We start from the raw sequence: 16,259 nt of genomic DNA on the forward strand, positions 1-16,259 counted from the left end.
TCTAAAAAAAAAAAAAAAAAAAAAAAATATATATATATATATATATATATACATATTCTTTTAAAAGTGAAGATTTTTCAATAATCCTCTCAACAAATAGCCAAGAGAGTTTGATGCATCCGGTTGTTGCTTGTCCATAGTGGACAGCGAAGGGCCAGTGGCGCCATATTCCTGAACAATAATCAGGAGGAAATAAAACTAATGATTTTAGAACTTTTTTGCAAAATCTGCCATAAAGTAGGCACAACTTCTAATGAAAGAAATACCCCTACCTGTTTTATAGCATTAAACCCAAAGGAGTTAAAGTTACAGAAACCCAAAAACTCTCTTCCCTCAATAAGCATCTTAAATTTAGAGCTTAGTAACCTCCTCTTCTATGTTGTAGATGCACTCTTTAACATAAAAAAAACATAAATGGTATTGAGTTCTAACAGCTTAATCAAAAATGAACACATTTACTCTTAATGACTGGTGTTGCAATACTCTTAAAAGTGGTTTTCTTATAAATTAGTGTTAAAAGTAGCACTTTTTGATAAACTAGTCATAATAATCAGTAATATCCTGATGCCAGTAAGCATGTTTTTGTTTTATTTTTTTTTAATAACTGATACTTTTTTTCCTTCTGGAGTGCTTCAGCCTACCCTTTTTTTTGTATGTCTATATAACCTCTGAAGAATGCTTTTTACCTTAAAAATCAAATACAATTTATTTATATAGCACATTGAACAACAAATTCTTTTATGTGCCGAACATAAAAACACACACATATAAAGTTGCAAGAGTTTAAAATGAATAGATAAATGAAAAGGACACAGAAGAAGAAAAGAAGAGAAAAAAAAATTTGACTGTTTGACTCATCACGTTTGTTTTAAACTTCCTTTCACTCTGTATTGATTACCCTTTTTTTGTTCTGTTTGTTTGCTTCTCTCTTTCTAGAACAATCCAAAGATCAAAGAAATCCTGGTTAAGTCCAAGGGCCAGCCAAGGAAGCGTTTGACCCACGTGTATGAGCTTTGCAAAGGCAAAAACATCTGTGAAGGAGGGGAGGAAATGGACAATAAATTTGGAATGGAGCCACAGGAGAACGAGGAGGACATCACCAAGGAGAAGGTACCTGGATGAGTTTGAATTTTCCTAAGCTGTTCTCAACCGATTTCCCAGCCACTTATCTGTGATTAAATTTATGTTAGGGTCACGGAGGCTGTGGACGCTACCAGCCGCGCATCAAACGCTCAGGCTTAGAGCTGTATGCCGAATGGAAGCACGTCAACGAGGATTCCCAGGAGAAAAAAATCCTGCTGAGCCCCGAACGCGTCCACGAGATCTTCAAGCGGATATCGGATGAAGAGGACATCATCTTGGGCATGGACCCCAAGTTTGCCCGTCCAGAATGGATGATTGTAACCGTGCTGCCTGTGCCTCCGCTGGCCGTGAGGCCCGCCGTGGTCATGCAGGGTTCCGCTCGCAACCAGGTGATCTGATTTCTAGATGGATGTTTGTCTTTGTTCTTCATCCTGCTCTGTTTTCACTGCTGAGAGAAAAGGTTGTTTAACAAATGAAAACAATTCTGTTTTAAAGGATGATTTGACCCATAAACTAGCGGACATTGTGAAGATCAACAACCAGCTGAGAAGGAACGAGCAAAGCGGTGCAGCTGCTCACGTCATCGCTGAGGATGTGAAGCTCCTTCAGTTTCATGTGGCAACAATGGTTGACAATGAATTACCAGGCCTACCAAGGGTGTGTAGAAATTTCTGATGCAGCTTGATTTTGAGCTTCTAAGAGAAGCTGATCCTCCTGTTATTGTTTTTTTCTTCTTGGCTAAAGACTTATCTTTTTTTTTTTTTTTGCCAGGCAATGCAAAAGTCCGGCCGTCCTCTCAAATCCATAAAGCAGCGCTTAAAGGGTAAAGAGGGACGAGTTAGGGGCAACCTGATGGGCAAACGTGTGGACTTCTCCGCCCGAACCGTCATCACCCCGGACCCCAACTTGCAGATCGACCAAGTGGGCGTGCCCAGGTCCATCGCAGCCAACATGACCTTTCCAGAGATCGTCACACCCTTTAACATCGACAGGTACGGCTGAGGAGCTCCAGACTCCCATCTTGGCATTGCTGTTACAGACTTAAGCAACATTAAAGCTCATTTGATTTCTTGATTTATTTTATTAGATTGCAAGAGCTGGTACGAAGAGGCAACAGTCAGTATCCCGGAGCCAAATACATCATCCGAGACAACGGAGACAGAATCGACCTGAGGTTCCACCCTAAACCAAGTGACCTTCACCTGCAAATCGGCTACAAGGCAAGATTAAAACAACACGCACATTTGTTTGCACCTTAAGATGGATACAGTGTTTAGCTTTTAATCTGTCAAATCCAGCATATATATTACTTTGCAACATTTGTCACCAACTTGGATGCTAATTTATTTAATTTGTAGCTTTCAACTGCTTGTTTTTTTCCTCTTTAGGTGGAAAGACACATGTGCGATGGGGACATCGTCATCTTCAACCGACAGCCAACACTACATAAAATGTCTATGATGGGGCATCGAGTTCGGATCCTGCCTTGGTCCACGTTCCGACTTAACCTCAGGTATTAAATAAAGAGAGCCTAAATTTAATACCTTTTCAGAAGCTTATAAGAAAATGATAAATATCCCAATCCGGACCTCTTTTGTCCCTGATATCACCTTGAGTCACGTGAGATTACGCAGTTCCTCACAGGGTTCAAATTCGGTACTATTTGAGCACCGGTACCATATGTATGAATTGAAAACTAACTGGGCTAATGGGTATTGTCATAGCAGTGATTCCAATGGTTAATGTTGATTAATAAAACGTATTTTAACAGGTTAAAAAATTGGATTTTTGAAATGGACAAAAGCTGATTTTTTTTTTAAGACGGCCTGATATTCATATTCTGTGCATTAAAAGAGGGGTAGATGATAAATTTTCTTCCTTCTGCTCCTTTTCAGTCATGTATTTTAAGTTGAATTGCAATATTCTTTACAAATTTAAAACATTTGTTTTAGTAGCTGATAAGAGCTCATATCCCTGTTTCCTGTAGCGTAGCTTGAATTTTTCCTGGTCTTTGCTCCTGCTGATGTCAGTGGTTCTCCTTTGTGCAGTGTCACCACTCCTTACAACGCCGACTTTGACGGGGATGAGATGAACCTCCACCTCCCTCAGTCCCTGGAGACCAGGGCGGAGATTCAGGAGCTGGCCATGGTGCCGCGTATGATCGTCACACCCCAGTCCAACAGGCCCGTCATGGGTATCGTGCAGGACACCCTCACCGCCGTTCGCAAATTCACTAAAAGAGACGTGTTCCTGGAGAGGGTGAGTAGACGGAGCTACTAATCAGATGCTTGGTGAGATCCTTGGTTTTTACTGGAGGTTTCCCCCTCCACAGGGTGAGGTGATGAACCTCCTCATGTTCCTGTCTACCTGGGACGGGAAGATGCCTCAGCCGGCTATTCTCAAACCGCGTCCTCTGTGGACAGGCAAGCAGATCTTCAGCCTCATCATTCCAGGACACATTAATGTGATCCGAACACACAGCACGCACCCGGACGACGAAGACAGCGGCCCTTACAAACACATCTCACCTGGCGACACAAAGGTATACGGCTGTTTTTTCTTGTTTTTTTTTACCTATGGGTTAAAGAGATAACCTGGGGACAGATTGCTGAATTAAAGAATGTTTTCTAACAGGTCATAGTGGAGAACGGGGAGTTGATCATGGGCATCCTGTGTAAGAAGTCTCTGGGAACCTCAGCTGGCTCCCTCGTCCACATCTCCTACCTGGAGATGGGCCATGACATCACCAGACTCTTCTACTCCAACATTCAGACCGTGGTCAACAACTGGCTGCTCATCGAAGGTAGCTTTCTACAGTCTAATAAGACTTGGATTTCATTTCAGGTTTCAATTAAGGATTTATTTGCAAAATAATTACTTTTCCACGCCTTTTTTTTTGTCTAATTTAAAGTATTTTTTCCAGTTACCCGTCCATTTGTTTGATTCATCCATTCCTCCCTAAGACTGTTGCTTTCTGTCCATCAAACGTAGATGTTTTTCACCCATCATTAAAATATCTATTATATATTGTGAAAATAATGTGTTCTTGATGCCAACAGGTCATTCCATTGGTATTGGTGACTCCATTGCTGATGCCAAGACGTACCTGGACATCCAGAACACCATCAAGAAGGCCAAACAGGATGTGATAGAAGTGAGGGAAATATAGCTCCCAGCATACAGAACAAGGCTTTAACTTTTTTTGTAAGCAGAGTTTAATTGTTCTTTTTTAATTTTTTTAATCTACCAGGTTATTGAAAAAGCTCACAACAACGAGCTGGAACCCACACCCGGTAACACTCTGAGGCAAACCTTTGAGAACCAGGTGAACCGTATCCTGAACGACGCTCGTGACAAAACGGGATCTTCTGCTCAGAAGTCCCTGTCTGAGTACAACAACTTTAAGTCCATGGTGGTGGCTGGCTCCAAGGGCTCCAAGATCAACATCTCACAGGTAACGCATTGTTAACGCTCTGGTGGAATTGTTTTAAAAAGAGCTGAGTGTAATGTGTGCTGGATTGTCTTTCAGGTTATCGCTGTGGTGGGCCAGCAGAACGTGGAGGGTAAGCGGATCCCATTTGGGTTCAAGCACCGCACCCTGCCTCACTTCATTAAGGATGACTACGGCCCTGAGAGCAGAGGCTTTGTGGAGAACTCGTACCTGGCTGGGCTGACGCCAACAGAGTTCTTCTTCCACGCCATGGGAGGCAGAGAGGGTCTGATCGACACGGCTGTCAAGACAGCAGAGACGGGTATGCTCAGATGGCAGCAGGCTGGCTTAAACACGCGGATCTTTAGGTCTATCAGCTAAGAAAGACCTCGCCTTGCTTCCAGGTTATATTCAGCGTCGTCTGATCAAATCTATGGAGTCTGTGATGGTGAAGTACGACGCAACGGTGCGAAACTCCATTAACCAGGTGGTGCAGCTGCGCTACGGAGAAGACGGTTTGGCAGGAGAGAATGTCGAGTTCCAGAACCTGGCAACACTGAAGCCCTCCAACAAGGCTTTTGAAAAGAAGTCAGTCTCCATCCAAAAATGAAAAACATCCTGCTCCTACTAGCCGCCCTGAGAGCCCGGGATTCACCCGTCTCCTTTTTATCCCAACAGGTTTCGCTTTGATTGCACCAACGAGCGCGCGCTGAGAAGGGTGTTGCAGGAAGATGTGGTCAAAGACGTGCTGACAAATGCACATGTGCAGAGCGTTTTGGAGAGGGAGTTTGAGAAGATGAGGGAGGACAGGGAGATTCTGCGAGCCATTTTCCCCACTGGTGACAGTAAGGTGCGCAATCAAATCGGCTGTAAGGATTCCTGAAATGATTCAAAGACCTCGGGAAGAGGTCTTTATAAAAAGTGCAGATTATAACATGACTGGTAAACATAATAAATTGTTTAAAATGTAAGGAAATAGATGTACAGAAACGGGAATAAAGAAAACTGTTCTTAATCAAGCATAAAAAGGAGAAAAGAATATTGAGTCTGGATTGTTGCACACTTGTTTCTAAATCAATATCCTAAGCATAAATGAATGTAGTGAGATCTGCTTTGGATGGATTTGCAGCTGCATCTCTCAATGTTACTCCCTTTTATTCAATTCAATTCAATTTAAAAGATACTTTATTATTTCCCAAAGTGAAATAATGTTAAAAATAAAGATATAAATGCTGCATTTTACTAACGTCTTTAAGACTTGTGAAAATGCTTAAAACTCTATCACCCTTATAACATCAATGCGCTGTAGATGACTGTATGAAGAGCTCATCTTGTGCAATGTCTCTCTTTTCCTGTAGGTGGTGCTGCCGTGCAACCTGGCCCGAATGATCTGGAATGCTCAGAAGATCTTCCGAATCAACACTCGAACCCCGACAGACCTAAATCCTCTGCGAGTTGTTGAAGGTAACGATAGAATTAAACTCTCAACCCGTCTTTTAAAGTTATGTGCATTACTTTCAAGAATTATGTGTTGTGGAACTGACTAACATAAACTGGTTAGTTTATGTTAGTCAGTAACATAAACTAAAATAGAATAATTTGTGTGGGTTGACTTCATTCAAACATGCATGTTCACCCTCCTCAGGTGTTCAGGAGCTCAGTAAGAAGCTGGTTATCGTCAACGGTGATGATCCTCTAAGCCGACAGGCTCAGGAAAACGCCACGCTGCTCTTCAACATCCACCTGCGGTCCACGTTGTGCTCAAAACGGATGACGGAGGAGTTCCGCCTGTCCACCGAGGCGTATGACTGGCTGCTGGGAGAGATAGAGACAAAGTTCAACCAGTCCATTGTATGTTTAGAAGGTTTCAGGAGCTCTTAATTTTCAGCTGAGGTTGCAAAACGTGGAACGATTGACCCTCTCCTCCCCCTCCTCTTGCAGGCCCATCCTGGTGAAATGGTGGGCGCTCTCGCTGCTCAGTCCCTGGGAGAACCGGCCACCCAGATGACTCTGAACACTTTCCACTACGCCGGAGTGTCGGCCAAGAACGTCACCCTGGGTGTCCCTCGTCTGAAAGAGTTGATCAACATTTCAAAGAGGCCCAAGACGCCCTCGCTTACAGTTTTCCTGCTGGGTCAGGCGGCGCGTGACGCAGAGAGGGCAAAGGACATCCTGTGTCGACTGGAGCACACGACGCTGAGGAAGGTAAGGGATCTAGATTTTTAAAGTTATGTGTTTTAAAAGCTGCGATTTTAAACAAGCTTCTCCTTTCAGGTGACTGCCAATACCGCCATCTACTATGACCCTAACCCCCAGAACACGGTGGTGGCCGAGGATCAGGAGTGGGTGAATGTCTACTATGAGATGCCGGACTTCGACGTGACCCGCATCTCCCCGTGGCTGCTGCGCATCGAGCTCGACCGGAAGCACATGACAGACCGTAAACTGACCATGGAGCAGATCGCCGAGAAGATCAATGCAGGTGGGTTTTCTGTCAAGGTTTTAAACCAAAATAATCCACCTTCTCTGCTGAGTCACACTGCGTTCTTTTTTAATCTTAGGTTTTGGAGATGACCTTAACTGCATCTTCAACGACGACAACGCTGAAAAGCTGGTGCTCCGAATTCGAATCATGAACAGTGACGAGAATAAGTTTCAGGAGGTGAGTGATTGTTCTAAATAGGTAAGACCATATGCGGCGTTTGGTTTGGATTTTAAGAATCGGCTGTCTGTACAGGACGAGGAGGTTGTGGATAAAATGGACGATGACGTTTTCCTGAGGTGCATCGAGTCCAACATGCTGACAGACATGACGCTACAGGGTATCGAGCAGATCAGCAAGGTAAACGCGTCAGAAGTTTTCAAGTTTCTTTGTAGTAGAATAGAAGTTAAAATTCAAATTAATAAACATGTTGACCATGTCTCTTTTAGGTGTACATGCATCTGCCTCAGACGGACAATAAGAAGAAGATCATCATTACGGAGGACGGAGAGTTCAAGGCCCTGCAGGAGTGGATCCTGGAGACGGACGGAGTGAGCCTCATGAGGGTGCTCAGCGAGAAGGACGTCGATCCCGTCAGAACCACCTCCAATGACATTGTGGAGATCTTCACGGTACAAAGGCATTTCCTTTCCTTTCACTAGGAGTTGTTTAGATCCGTTGTTTTTAACAGGATAATTGAAAATTCTTTTACCATCAAAGGTTTTGGGCATTGAAGCTGTCCGAAAAGCTCTGGAGAGAGAGTTGTACCACGTCATCTCCTTCGACGGCTCCTACGTCAACTACCGTCACTTGGCTCTGCTTTGTGACACCATGACCTGCCGTGGCCACCTGATGGCCATCACTCGTCACGGCATCAACCGTCAAGACACGGGACCACTCATGAAGTGTTCCTTTGAAGAGACGGTATAATTTCAATTTCTTATCAACTCAAAGGAACTCCTTGGATCCTTGTTTGCTACTTTGTAACAAACATCTGGTATTTCTTCCCTCTTCTTCTGCAGGTGGATGTGCTAATGGAGGCATCTTCTCACGGAGAGTGCGACCCGATGAAAGGCGTGTCGGAAAACATCATGCTTGGCCAGCTCGCCCCAGCAGGGACCGGCTGCTTCGACCTGCTGCTAGATGCCGAGAAGTGCAAGTACGGCATGGAGATCCCGACAAACATACCCGGCATCAGCGTAGCGGGACGTAAGTGGACTTTCTTTTTCAGTGTAAATGTGTCCGCATAGATCTGTTGCAAGAATTGTAGTTTATGCTGTGTGTGCTTTTCTTTCTAGCCACTGGGATGTTCTTCGGCTCGGTTCCAAGTCCCATGAGCGGTATGTCTCCTGCCATGACTCCTTGGAACACCGGGGCCACCCCAGCTTATGGAGCATGGTCCCCTAGTGTTGGTAGGTTCATATTCACACACTGCCTTGTGTATTTTCCTTTCATTTCAAAACATTTACTAACTCTTCATTTGGTCTCTCAGGAAGCGGCATGACCCCTGGAGCAGCAGGTTTCTCTCCCAGTGCAGCATCTGATGCTAGCGGCTTCTCTCCTGGATACTCCCCAGCCTGGTCTCCTACACCGGGGTCACCAGGGTCTCCAGGACCTGTCAGTCCATACATCCCATCTCCAGGTTAGATGAGTACACAAAATGTACCTTTGTAATTATCTACACCTTAGATACCAACCTCAGGTTAACAATCCAATATGGTAGTGTCACATGAAAAAAAAAATGACTGCTTGCAGAAATTATCAGTTGAGTTTATCTACTGTACTCTACTGGACTGTCTGTTAAACTGTCTAGACTGCTATACGTATTAGGTAATCAATTAAGTTCCAAGCATAAGGCACTGTAGTGTTTGACATTAAATTGTTTTACAAGAGAAAGAGGAGTTAAGGAGTCAACTAATAAAAAATAAAAAAAAACTCTCTTTGCCCAAAGCAACTTTTTTATTAACGTTGAGATGAAAATTATTAGTTTTTCTGCTAGCAGAAAAGACGACTCAGGAAAAATGCAATACTTTTTAAAAGTTGTTAAACTAATGTACTCATTGTGGCTCCCACTGGTATTATAATAATATCTATAATAATTAATAATATTAATAATCTTTTGAAAAACTGTTAATAAAATGTTTGATTATAATCAATTTATTTAATTGATTTTGCAGCTTACTTAAACCTGCAAACTTCCCTAAAATACTTCATAAATGGAAATATTAATAGTTGTGCTGCTCTGTATCTTAAGATAAACGATCTTTGGTCTTTTCTTCTCAGGTGGAGCTATGTCGCCAAATTACTCCCCCACCTCCCCCGCCTACGAGCCGCGTTCCCCAGGTGGCTACACCCCACAAAGCCCAGGCTACTCTCCAACATCGCCTTCCTACTCGCCTACCTCTCCCTCTTATTCCCCCACAAGCCCCAACTACAGCCCGACGTCTCCATCTTACTCCCCCACTTCGCCCAGTTACTCTCCAACGTCTCCTTCTTACTCTCCAACGTCCCCCTCATACTCCCCGACGTCCCCCTCGTACTCCCCCACCTCCCCCTCGTACTCCCCGACGTCTCCTTCATATTCCCCGACCTCTCCAAGTTACAGCCCAACATCGCCCAGCTACAGCCCGACGTCGCCCAGCTACTCCCCTACTTCACCGTCCTACTCGCCAACCTCCCCCTCTTACTCTCCAACGTCTCCATCCTACTCCCCCACATCCCCCTCCTACTCCCCTACCTCTCCGTCCTACTCACCGACCAGTCCGAGCTACAGCCCAACATCGCCGAACTACACCCCAACGTCCCCCAGTTACTCTCCCACCTCCCCTTCCTACTCTCCAACGTCACCTTCCTATTCCCCAACTTCCCCCAACTACACACCAACCAGTCCAAACTACTCCCCCACTTCTCCCTCCTACTCCCCTACGTCTCCCTCTTACTCTCCCTCCAGTCCACGTTACACCCCTCAGTCACCCACTTACACACCCAGCTCGCCTTCGTACAGCCCCAGCTCTCCATCATACTCCCCAACCTCACCAAAATACACCCCAACCTCACCCTCATACAGCCCCAGCTCTCCGGAGTACACCCCAACATCGCCAAAGTACTCCCCAACGTCGCCGAAGTACTCCCCGACTTCGCCCAAGTACTCCCCCACCTCTCCCACTTATTCCCCGACGACTCCAAAATACAGCCCCACCTCGCCCACCTACTCCCCTACCTCCCCTACCTACACCCCCACCAGCCCCAAGTACTCCCCGACTTCCCCCACATACTCCCCAACCTCACCCAAGTACTCGCCCACATCTCCCACCTACTCGCCCACTAGCCCCAAAGGCTCCACCTACAGTCCGACCTCCCCCGGCTACAGCCCCACCTCCCCTACCTACAGCCCGGCCATCAGCCCCGACGACAGCGACGAGGAGAACAACTGAGCTGCGGAGATGGCGAGGGAGCAGCTGAAGGAGGACAGCTTTAACCGGCTTTAATGTCCCAGTTACGGGGCTCGTGAATCCACCATGAAACTGCCTGCCCCCCCTCCGGAGATGTTCAAAACTGTTTGTGAAAGACTTGAGCCGCTTTACCTAATGGGGGGTGAAAATGTTGCCTTTTTTTGAAGTAGTTTCTTTACTTTTAAATTTCAAAACGGGGTGTTGAAGAAAAACTGATGATCCCCCAATGGGAATGAAAAGGGGAGGAAGATGTGAACATTTTAAGTGTGGTGTCCTGCATCCAGTCCCTCTCTCTTTCTCTCCTGTAAGTGCTGGTTGCGTAGTTGACGATGAACATGTTGCCAAAAACCTAAGAAGTCAAGATTGTAATCAGCGTGAAACATCAACCATAGGGATATCACAAACTGTTTCAGGTTTAATGTTTAGGGGAACTTTTTTTGGGGGGTTTAACTATAAAGAAAGTATCATCAGCATAGATGCACACTTTAAAATGGAGAGCAACTGGTTTGCAGTAAAGGACTTGAAAGTTTAAGCCTACACATGTACCCATCGCCTCCATCTTCCTCCTTTACACCCCAGAAAACTGAAAGATGTCACAAAACCACCCACCAGCATCCTTTTTGTCTACCATTTTAGAGACTTGTGGGTCAAAACCAGACAAAAAAAAAAATGCTAATCTTCCCTAAAAACTGGGAATCTCAGAAAAGAAAACAAAAATTCTGATTTTTGATTTTGAATTAATGAAGAAACAGAGCTCAGAATAGACGAGGGATAATAGTTTTGGTCTTGCTGCTTTTGTCTATTTTTCAGAAGTAGTGCACGTCTATACATATTGATTATTTTTTAATCCCTCATTTAGCAAATTTGTGTCCTATTTCTAATAGCTGAAGTGTACTTGCGTTCTATTCAGTTTATTTATGAAGTTAATTACTATTCTGTACGAGTATGAATAGAGAAAATACTACTTTTGTTTTGTTTTTCTCGTTGCTTTCGGTGACTTTGTAGTCCTGTTTGCAGGATGTTCTCTGGGTGAAGAGGTAGGGGTCAGATCTTAATTTTCTGCCTTATTCAACTCATTTCAATATTTTTATTCATCTAAATGGCCTGAAAGCTAAAGGCTTCAGAGCATTTTCTGTCCTGTTTTTTTACACAAATCTGAGATTATCAAGCATTGCCCTCAAGAACAAATGGTCCAAAGAGAACTGCCCTATTAGCTTTTCTTTAAAAACAAATCGTCTTCACTACAATGTTATCAACTTGGCTTTCCATTTCTTCAAATAGTTTGTACCCTCTGATTAATTGGGTTCTTGTATTTTTTTTCTTGAACTAACTGGTATCCCTACCTCTTCATCCTGGAGTGATTCTCATTTCTAAAACCAGTGTTTATAGTATTTTATTTTCTCCATGTGTTTTACCTGTGATGAGGGGAAATCATGGGGAGGAGGTGGTGTATGCTTTGGCTCCGACTGGGAGTCCTGCTGAGATAAAAATGCTTTCTGTAATATTTTAGGTTCTGGAGATCTTAATGGAATCTCATATTGGTTGATGGACTGCTTCAAATAGCCTTAGACACCAAGCAGGTTTGGTGGACGTAAATTCCACAGTCTTGCATTTCGTCCACTACTTTTTGCATCCAGCGCTGTCGTCTTAACTGTGTGCTGTTATGTCAGTCCACGACAAGACTCCCATGATGAACGAATGAGTGAGTGAGTGAATACATTTGTGTGAATGGGGTCTCAAGCTGAGGAACGAACTCATCTGTCCAGTTTAAGGAAGGTTTAACTTAAAGTTGCCACTGTGTAAAAAGTCAAGTCAAGATCTCATTCTCTGTATCTCTGTTCTGTTTGTTTTTTTGACTTGAAAAAAATGAATAAAAGTTTTACTATATTAACGTCTTGGATTTTTGTTTTACTTACAGGTGTTAGTATTTACATACAGTACATCTGGTGCAACATGGTTATTTGCAGGTTATATTGCATGTAAAAATGAACCGATGTTTTTTGTCATTTTGTTTACAAGTATACAAAACCATATTTCAATGCATACAGCTTTTCAACAGAAAATCACGCTCTCTTTGGTGCTTCTATAAAAGGTAAAATGTAAATATTTATTAGGAATTGTCTCAATGTAAAAGCCTAACTATTGCTTTAATTCATGGGTGGTTGCAAACACGGGCCAGCAGAGGCCAGTGCCCCATAGAACTGGTCCAGGACCCTGCGCCAATGATATAATACTGGATGCATTTCTTATGATTATATGTGTTGACACAGAAACTGTCATTAATTGATCTCTTGGACCTGTTCAATCGTTTTACCTTTTTACTTTTAAGTGATCTTAAAAGCTGGAGGTATTACACTTGAGCTTCAGATGCACTGATTTAGGATCATGGTTTTATTGGAGCACCGACTGGAATTTAATAGTGGATCTATAAAAAGCCTGACATGGCAATTTTGATTTATTTTTTTGATATATAACAAAATTCTTTAAAAAGAGTGTTTCAATCTTTTTTCCCAAATAAAAACCATGGCTGTCTAACAAAATTTTTTATCTGCACAAGATAACTTTTTCAAATATAAATAAAAAGTTTAGAGCAATGAAAGTGGCTGTTTTTATAGACCTTTGCAAAGGTAGATGATGATCACTTTTAAGAATCAGACAACCACAGATCTCCCCAAATTAGGGCAATCAGGGCCAATAATTCAGTGCACCCCTACTTTTCTGCAACTAGCTTTTTTGTTCACACTTTTGTTCTGTGTACCCATGAAAAATATTGGTCCCACTTTGGCCCTCCTGGTAAATTTGGTCTAGAAACACCACTGCTTTGATGCAATGTTTTTTTGTCTTTTTTATTCTAAGTTTTAACATTCATCAGGGATGTACACAGATGGACCTTATGGGGTTGGAGCGCCTACCTTTTTTGTCTTCTTTATCAATAACTGCCCTCCAAAGTCTTTTTTTTTTTCTTTTTTTCTTTTTTTTTACATGGTATGTGGTGAGGTCTGGATTTAAAATCTTAATTTACCAGTACACCATAGTTTTTTTTAAACAACTTACCAGATAATACCACCCCCTTGCCTCTCTCAAAGAACAAGCAGCGCACAACGGACAAGTGGCCACACGGTGGCGCTGCAGCTTTATGACAAACTGCCTAACCTTCCAATAAACCTAACCAGTGCATTTGCTTTGTTTTTTTAAGTTTTAAGGCTGAGGCTGAGAATGCCTTCATGCTGTTTTTTCTATGGCCACCAGATGGCAGGAGAAAATATAAAATGTACAATTTAAATGTATCACATTGAAATATATAATTAGTTTTGTTTTATTGTAAATACAGTAGACATGTTAGCTCTCAACTTTTTATTGGTAATACTTTACAATAACCATCATTTCTAAAGAGACAATTTATTAGTGATAAACAAAAAGTTGATCAATGTTTGATAATCATTTATAAACTGTAGGCCTGTCTGAACCATTTCTAAAAGGTAAATAGATCATATTTCCCTGCCATGTTAGATTAGCCTTAATCTAGCCTTTATTTCTAATTTAACTTGCCCAGCCATGTTGGGCTCAATACTTTCATAAATTATCTATTTACCTTTTAAAAACTATTCAGTTGCAGTTTTGTAAATGATTATGAATAATTGAGGAACTATCTGTTAGCAAATGAGCAGGGTAATGTTGCAATTAATGTACTTTAAAAAGTTGGAGACAAAGATAATTAAATGTGAGGTAATTTTTATTTGCATATGTGTAAAATAGGATGTCAACTATGAGTAATAATATGTAATTAGCAGACATTTCCATAAGATCTCAAGGTCTGTAGTTTAATCAATCTTTACCTTCAAAAATATTTCCTTACACCAGCTACATGCGGCTGTATATAATGCTTTTTTGTAACCATATTCTCTGCTGTTGTTTTAATTTAGACTACAATGATTTTATAACTTTTTCTGTTTATAGATTTAAAGTGAAAAGTCGAGTGTTAATTAGAATTTTGAAGAAAAGTGATGTGATCCATAGACCTGTACCACCAAGCAGGATTACTGTGTTAGACAACTTTAGCCTCAAATCTTACTTTCCGGTACCATGAAGCTGGATTTATTCTTAGTAAGACTAGTTACTATGGTAACGTATCCTGAACTGGAAACCTGCTCCAGGGCAGGCTAACTTTAATGATTGATCTGAACCTGCTCCAAACAGCAGCCAATCAGCTGTCCAGGAAATAATGACCCTTTGATTGAAGACCTGATTTAATTCAGAGAGAAAGCTGAAACAAAATTATTACAAAGGAACTTGAAAACCAAAAAGCAGTTAAAACAAAATATGTTCTTGACAGGTTTAACAGGTTTGAATTTATTCACTTAGTTTTCCCTTTGTTTTCTTATTTATAATGTCCTCATTCACTGCTGGCATCCGCTTGTCTCTTGTATAATGGTTCATATAACCATGTATAATGATTATGGGTGAGGAAGATATATTTTTATATATATATATATATATATATATATATATATATATATATATATATATATATATATATATATATGTGTAAATTTAAAAAAATCACTATGATCACTATGGTGATAAGAGCAATACCAGTTAGTCTGTTCATAATACTTTCTATTAAAGAACCAGGAGTTCCTTTGTATGCAAGTCATTTAATTTCAGACTTACTTCCAGAGACTTTAATGTTTTATTATGCTGTTTTTTGTTTTGTTTGATTTCTAATGTCTAATATTTTAATCTTGAGTATATGTTGGTCTACTAATCCTTGTTTGTCTTTTTTATTTACTTTGGAGGAGACAGCTGCACCGTTCCTAGTATTACAACTTTAGCCCCTGTCTTAGCCCCTGTTGGTCTCTGTTATCATAGAGATATTTACTTTAATACTTAAATCCTTATTTTGTGCAAGGCATATTTTGAGAGTGATGGAATCCAATTGTGAGATAGGTATCTGGCAAATTTCAGCATCTACAAGTAGAACTCTATATGAATTATTATTCGTTATGGTAAAGCACTCGGCATAATAAAAAAAAAATATCCTGCTACCAAGCAGAGTTGGTTCACAGAGTTACTCACAGTTTCATTTTGAAATGAAAAACAGATATTTACCCCACAACTTACTCTCAGTTTTTATTTGTCCTAATTTTCTAAATCTGACCTGTGTGTTTCCCACCAGCTAATTAGTAAATGCCGTTCACCTGTTTACTCACTGTCTGCACCTGTGCCCTGCCCTATTTAGATGGTCAGCTTGCTGTTAGTCTTTGCTGACTAAGGCTTCCAAGAATTTGTCTGTACTTTGGTCCAGACAGCCAAATCATGATCAAGAGATTGAGAAGTGACCAGGTTCAATAGAGGAAAGGCTGGACAGATTTTTATTTTTAATAAAACAGTTTTTTTATTCTTTTACTCATTGTGAAGAGACTTTATTTTCTATAAACCAAAAACACAAAAACATGACACTTGATAATTCATTTCTTTATCATAAGCAAGATGAATATACATTTTATTGCACATTTTTCGAATATTATGCATTTTTCTAATATTACACAGTCCTTTTAAAGCCCTCATGTAGCATGTTAAATTTTAACATAACTACTATATAATCACAATACTTCTTGAACTTGTTTTGGACTCAGATTTGAGTTTGTTTTTCATGATATGTGGTCCTATTTAGACAAAAAAAGTCAGCATGAAAACCTCAGAGCAGCTGTCAAGCACAGCTGAAGAGGAGTGATGACGAGGGCTTGTCTTTACAGTAACAGGGCCTGAGAACCTTTCTACTCATGGAATTCATCTTAAACTCTTTAGCATA

At 41.5% G+C, this 16,259-nt stretch overlaps 1 protein-coding gene across 1 annotated transcript in view; it reads left to right on the top strand.

The window, feature by feature from the left end:
* The window catches only part of polr2a (polymerase (RNA) II (DNA directed) polypeptide A, 220kDa), a 13,317-nt gene extending 2,200 nt beyond the window's left edge, over nt 1-11,117 (top strand). The window contains exons 4-29 of the mRNA XM_015379502.1: nt 937-1,110; nt 1,191-1,472; nt 1,579-1,740; nt 1,855-2,075; nt 2,171-2,303; nt 2,472-2,596; nt 3,132-3,342; nt 3,416-3,625; nt 3,718-3,886; nt 4,143-4,237; nt 4,334-4,537; nt 4,613-4,835; nt 4,918-5,101; nt 5,192-5,363; nt 5,872-5,977; nt 6,159-6,364; nt 6,455-6,718; nt 6,788-6,995; nt 7,075-7,175; nt 7,251-7,355; nt 7,445-7,627; nt 7,716-7,919; nt 8,018-8,204; nt 8,294-8,407; nt 8,488-8,637; nt 9,279-11,117. Of these exons, the coding sequence (XP_015234988.1) occupies nt 937-1,110; nt 1,191-1,472; nt 1,579-1,740; nt 1,855-2,075; nt 2,171-2,303; nt 2,472-2,596; nt 3,132-3,342; nt 3,416-3,625; nt 3,718-3,886; nt 4,143-4,237; nt 4,334-4,537; nt 4,613-4,835; nt 4,918-5,101; nt 5,192-5,363; nt 5,872-5,977; nt 6,159-6,364; nt 6,455-6,718; nt 6,788-6,995; nt 7,075-7,175; nt 7,251-7,355; nt 7,445-7,627; nt 7,716-7,919; nt 8,018-8,204; nt 8,294-8,407; nt 8,488-8,637; nt 9,279-10,429 (5,544 nt within the window). The 3' untranslated portion in view covers nt 10,430-11,117. The remainder of the gene's footprint in view (nt 1-936; nt 1,111-1,190; nt 1,473-1,578; nt 1,741-1,854; nt 2,076-2,170; nt 2,304-2,471; nt 2,597-3,131; nt 3,343-3,415; nt 3,626-3,717; nt 3,887-4,142; nt 4,238-4,333; nt 4,538-4,612; nt 4,836-4,917; nt 5,102-5,191; nt 5,364-5,871; nt 5,978-6,158; nt 6,365-6,454; nt 6,719-6,787; nt 6,996-7,074; nt 7,176-7,250; nt 7,356-7,444; nt 7,628-7,715; nt 7,920-8,017; nt 8,205-8,293; nt 8,408-8,487; nt 8,638-9,278) is intronic.
* Nucleotides 11,118-16,259: the final 5,142 nt, after the last annotated feature.

Source organism: Cyprinodon variegatus, unplaced genomic scaffold (genome assembly GCF_000732505.1).
Source record: "Cyprinodon variegatus isolate N-32 unplaced genomic scaffold, C_variegatus-1.0 Scaffold193, whole genome shotgun sequence".
In the NCBI taxonomy this organism is placed as follows: domain Eukaryota; kingdom Metazoa; phylum Chordata; class Actinopteri; order Cyprinodontiformes; family Cyprinodontidae; genus Cyprinodon; species Cyprinodon variegatus.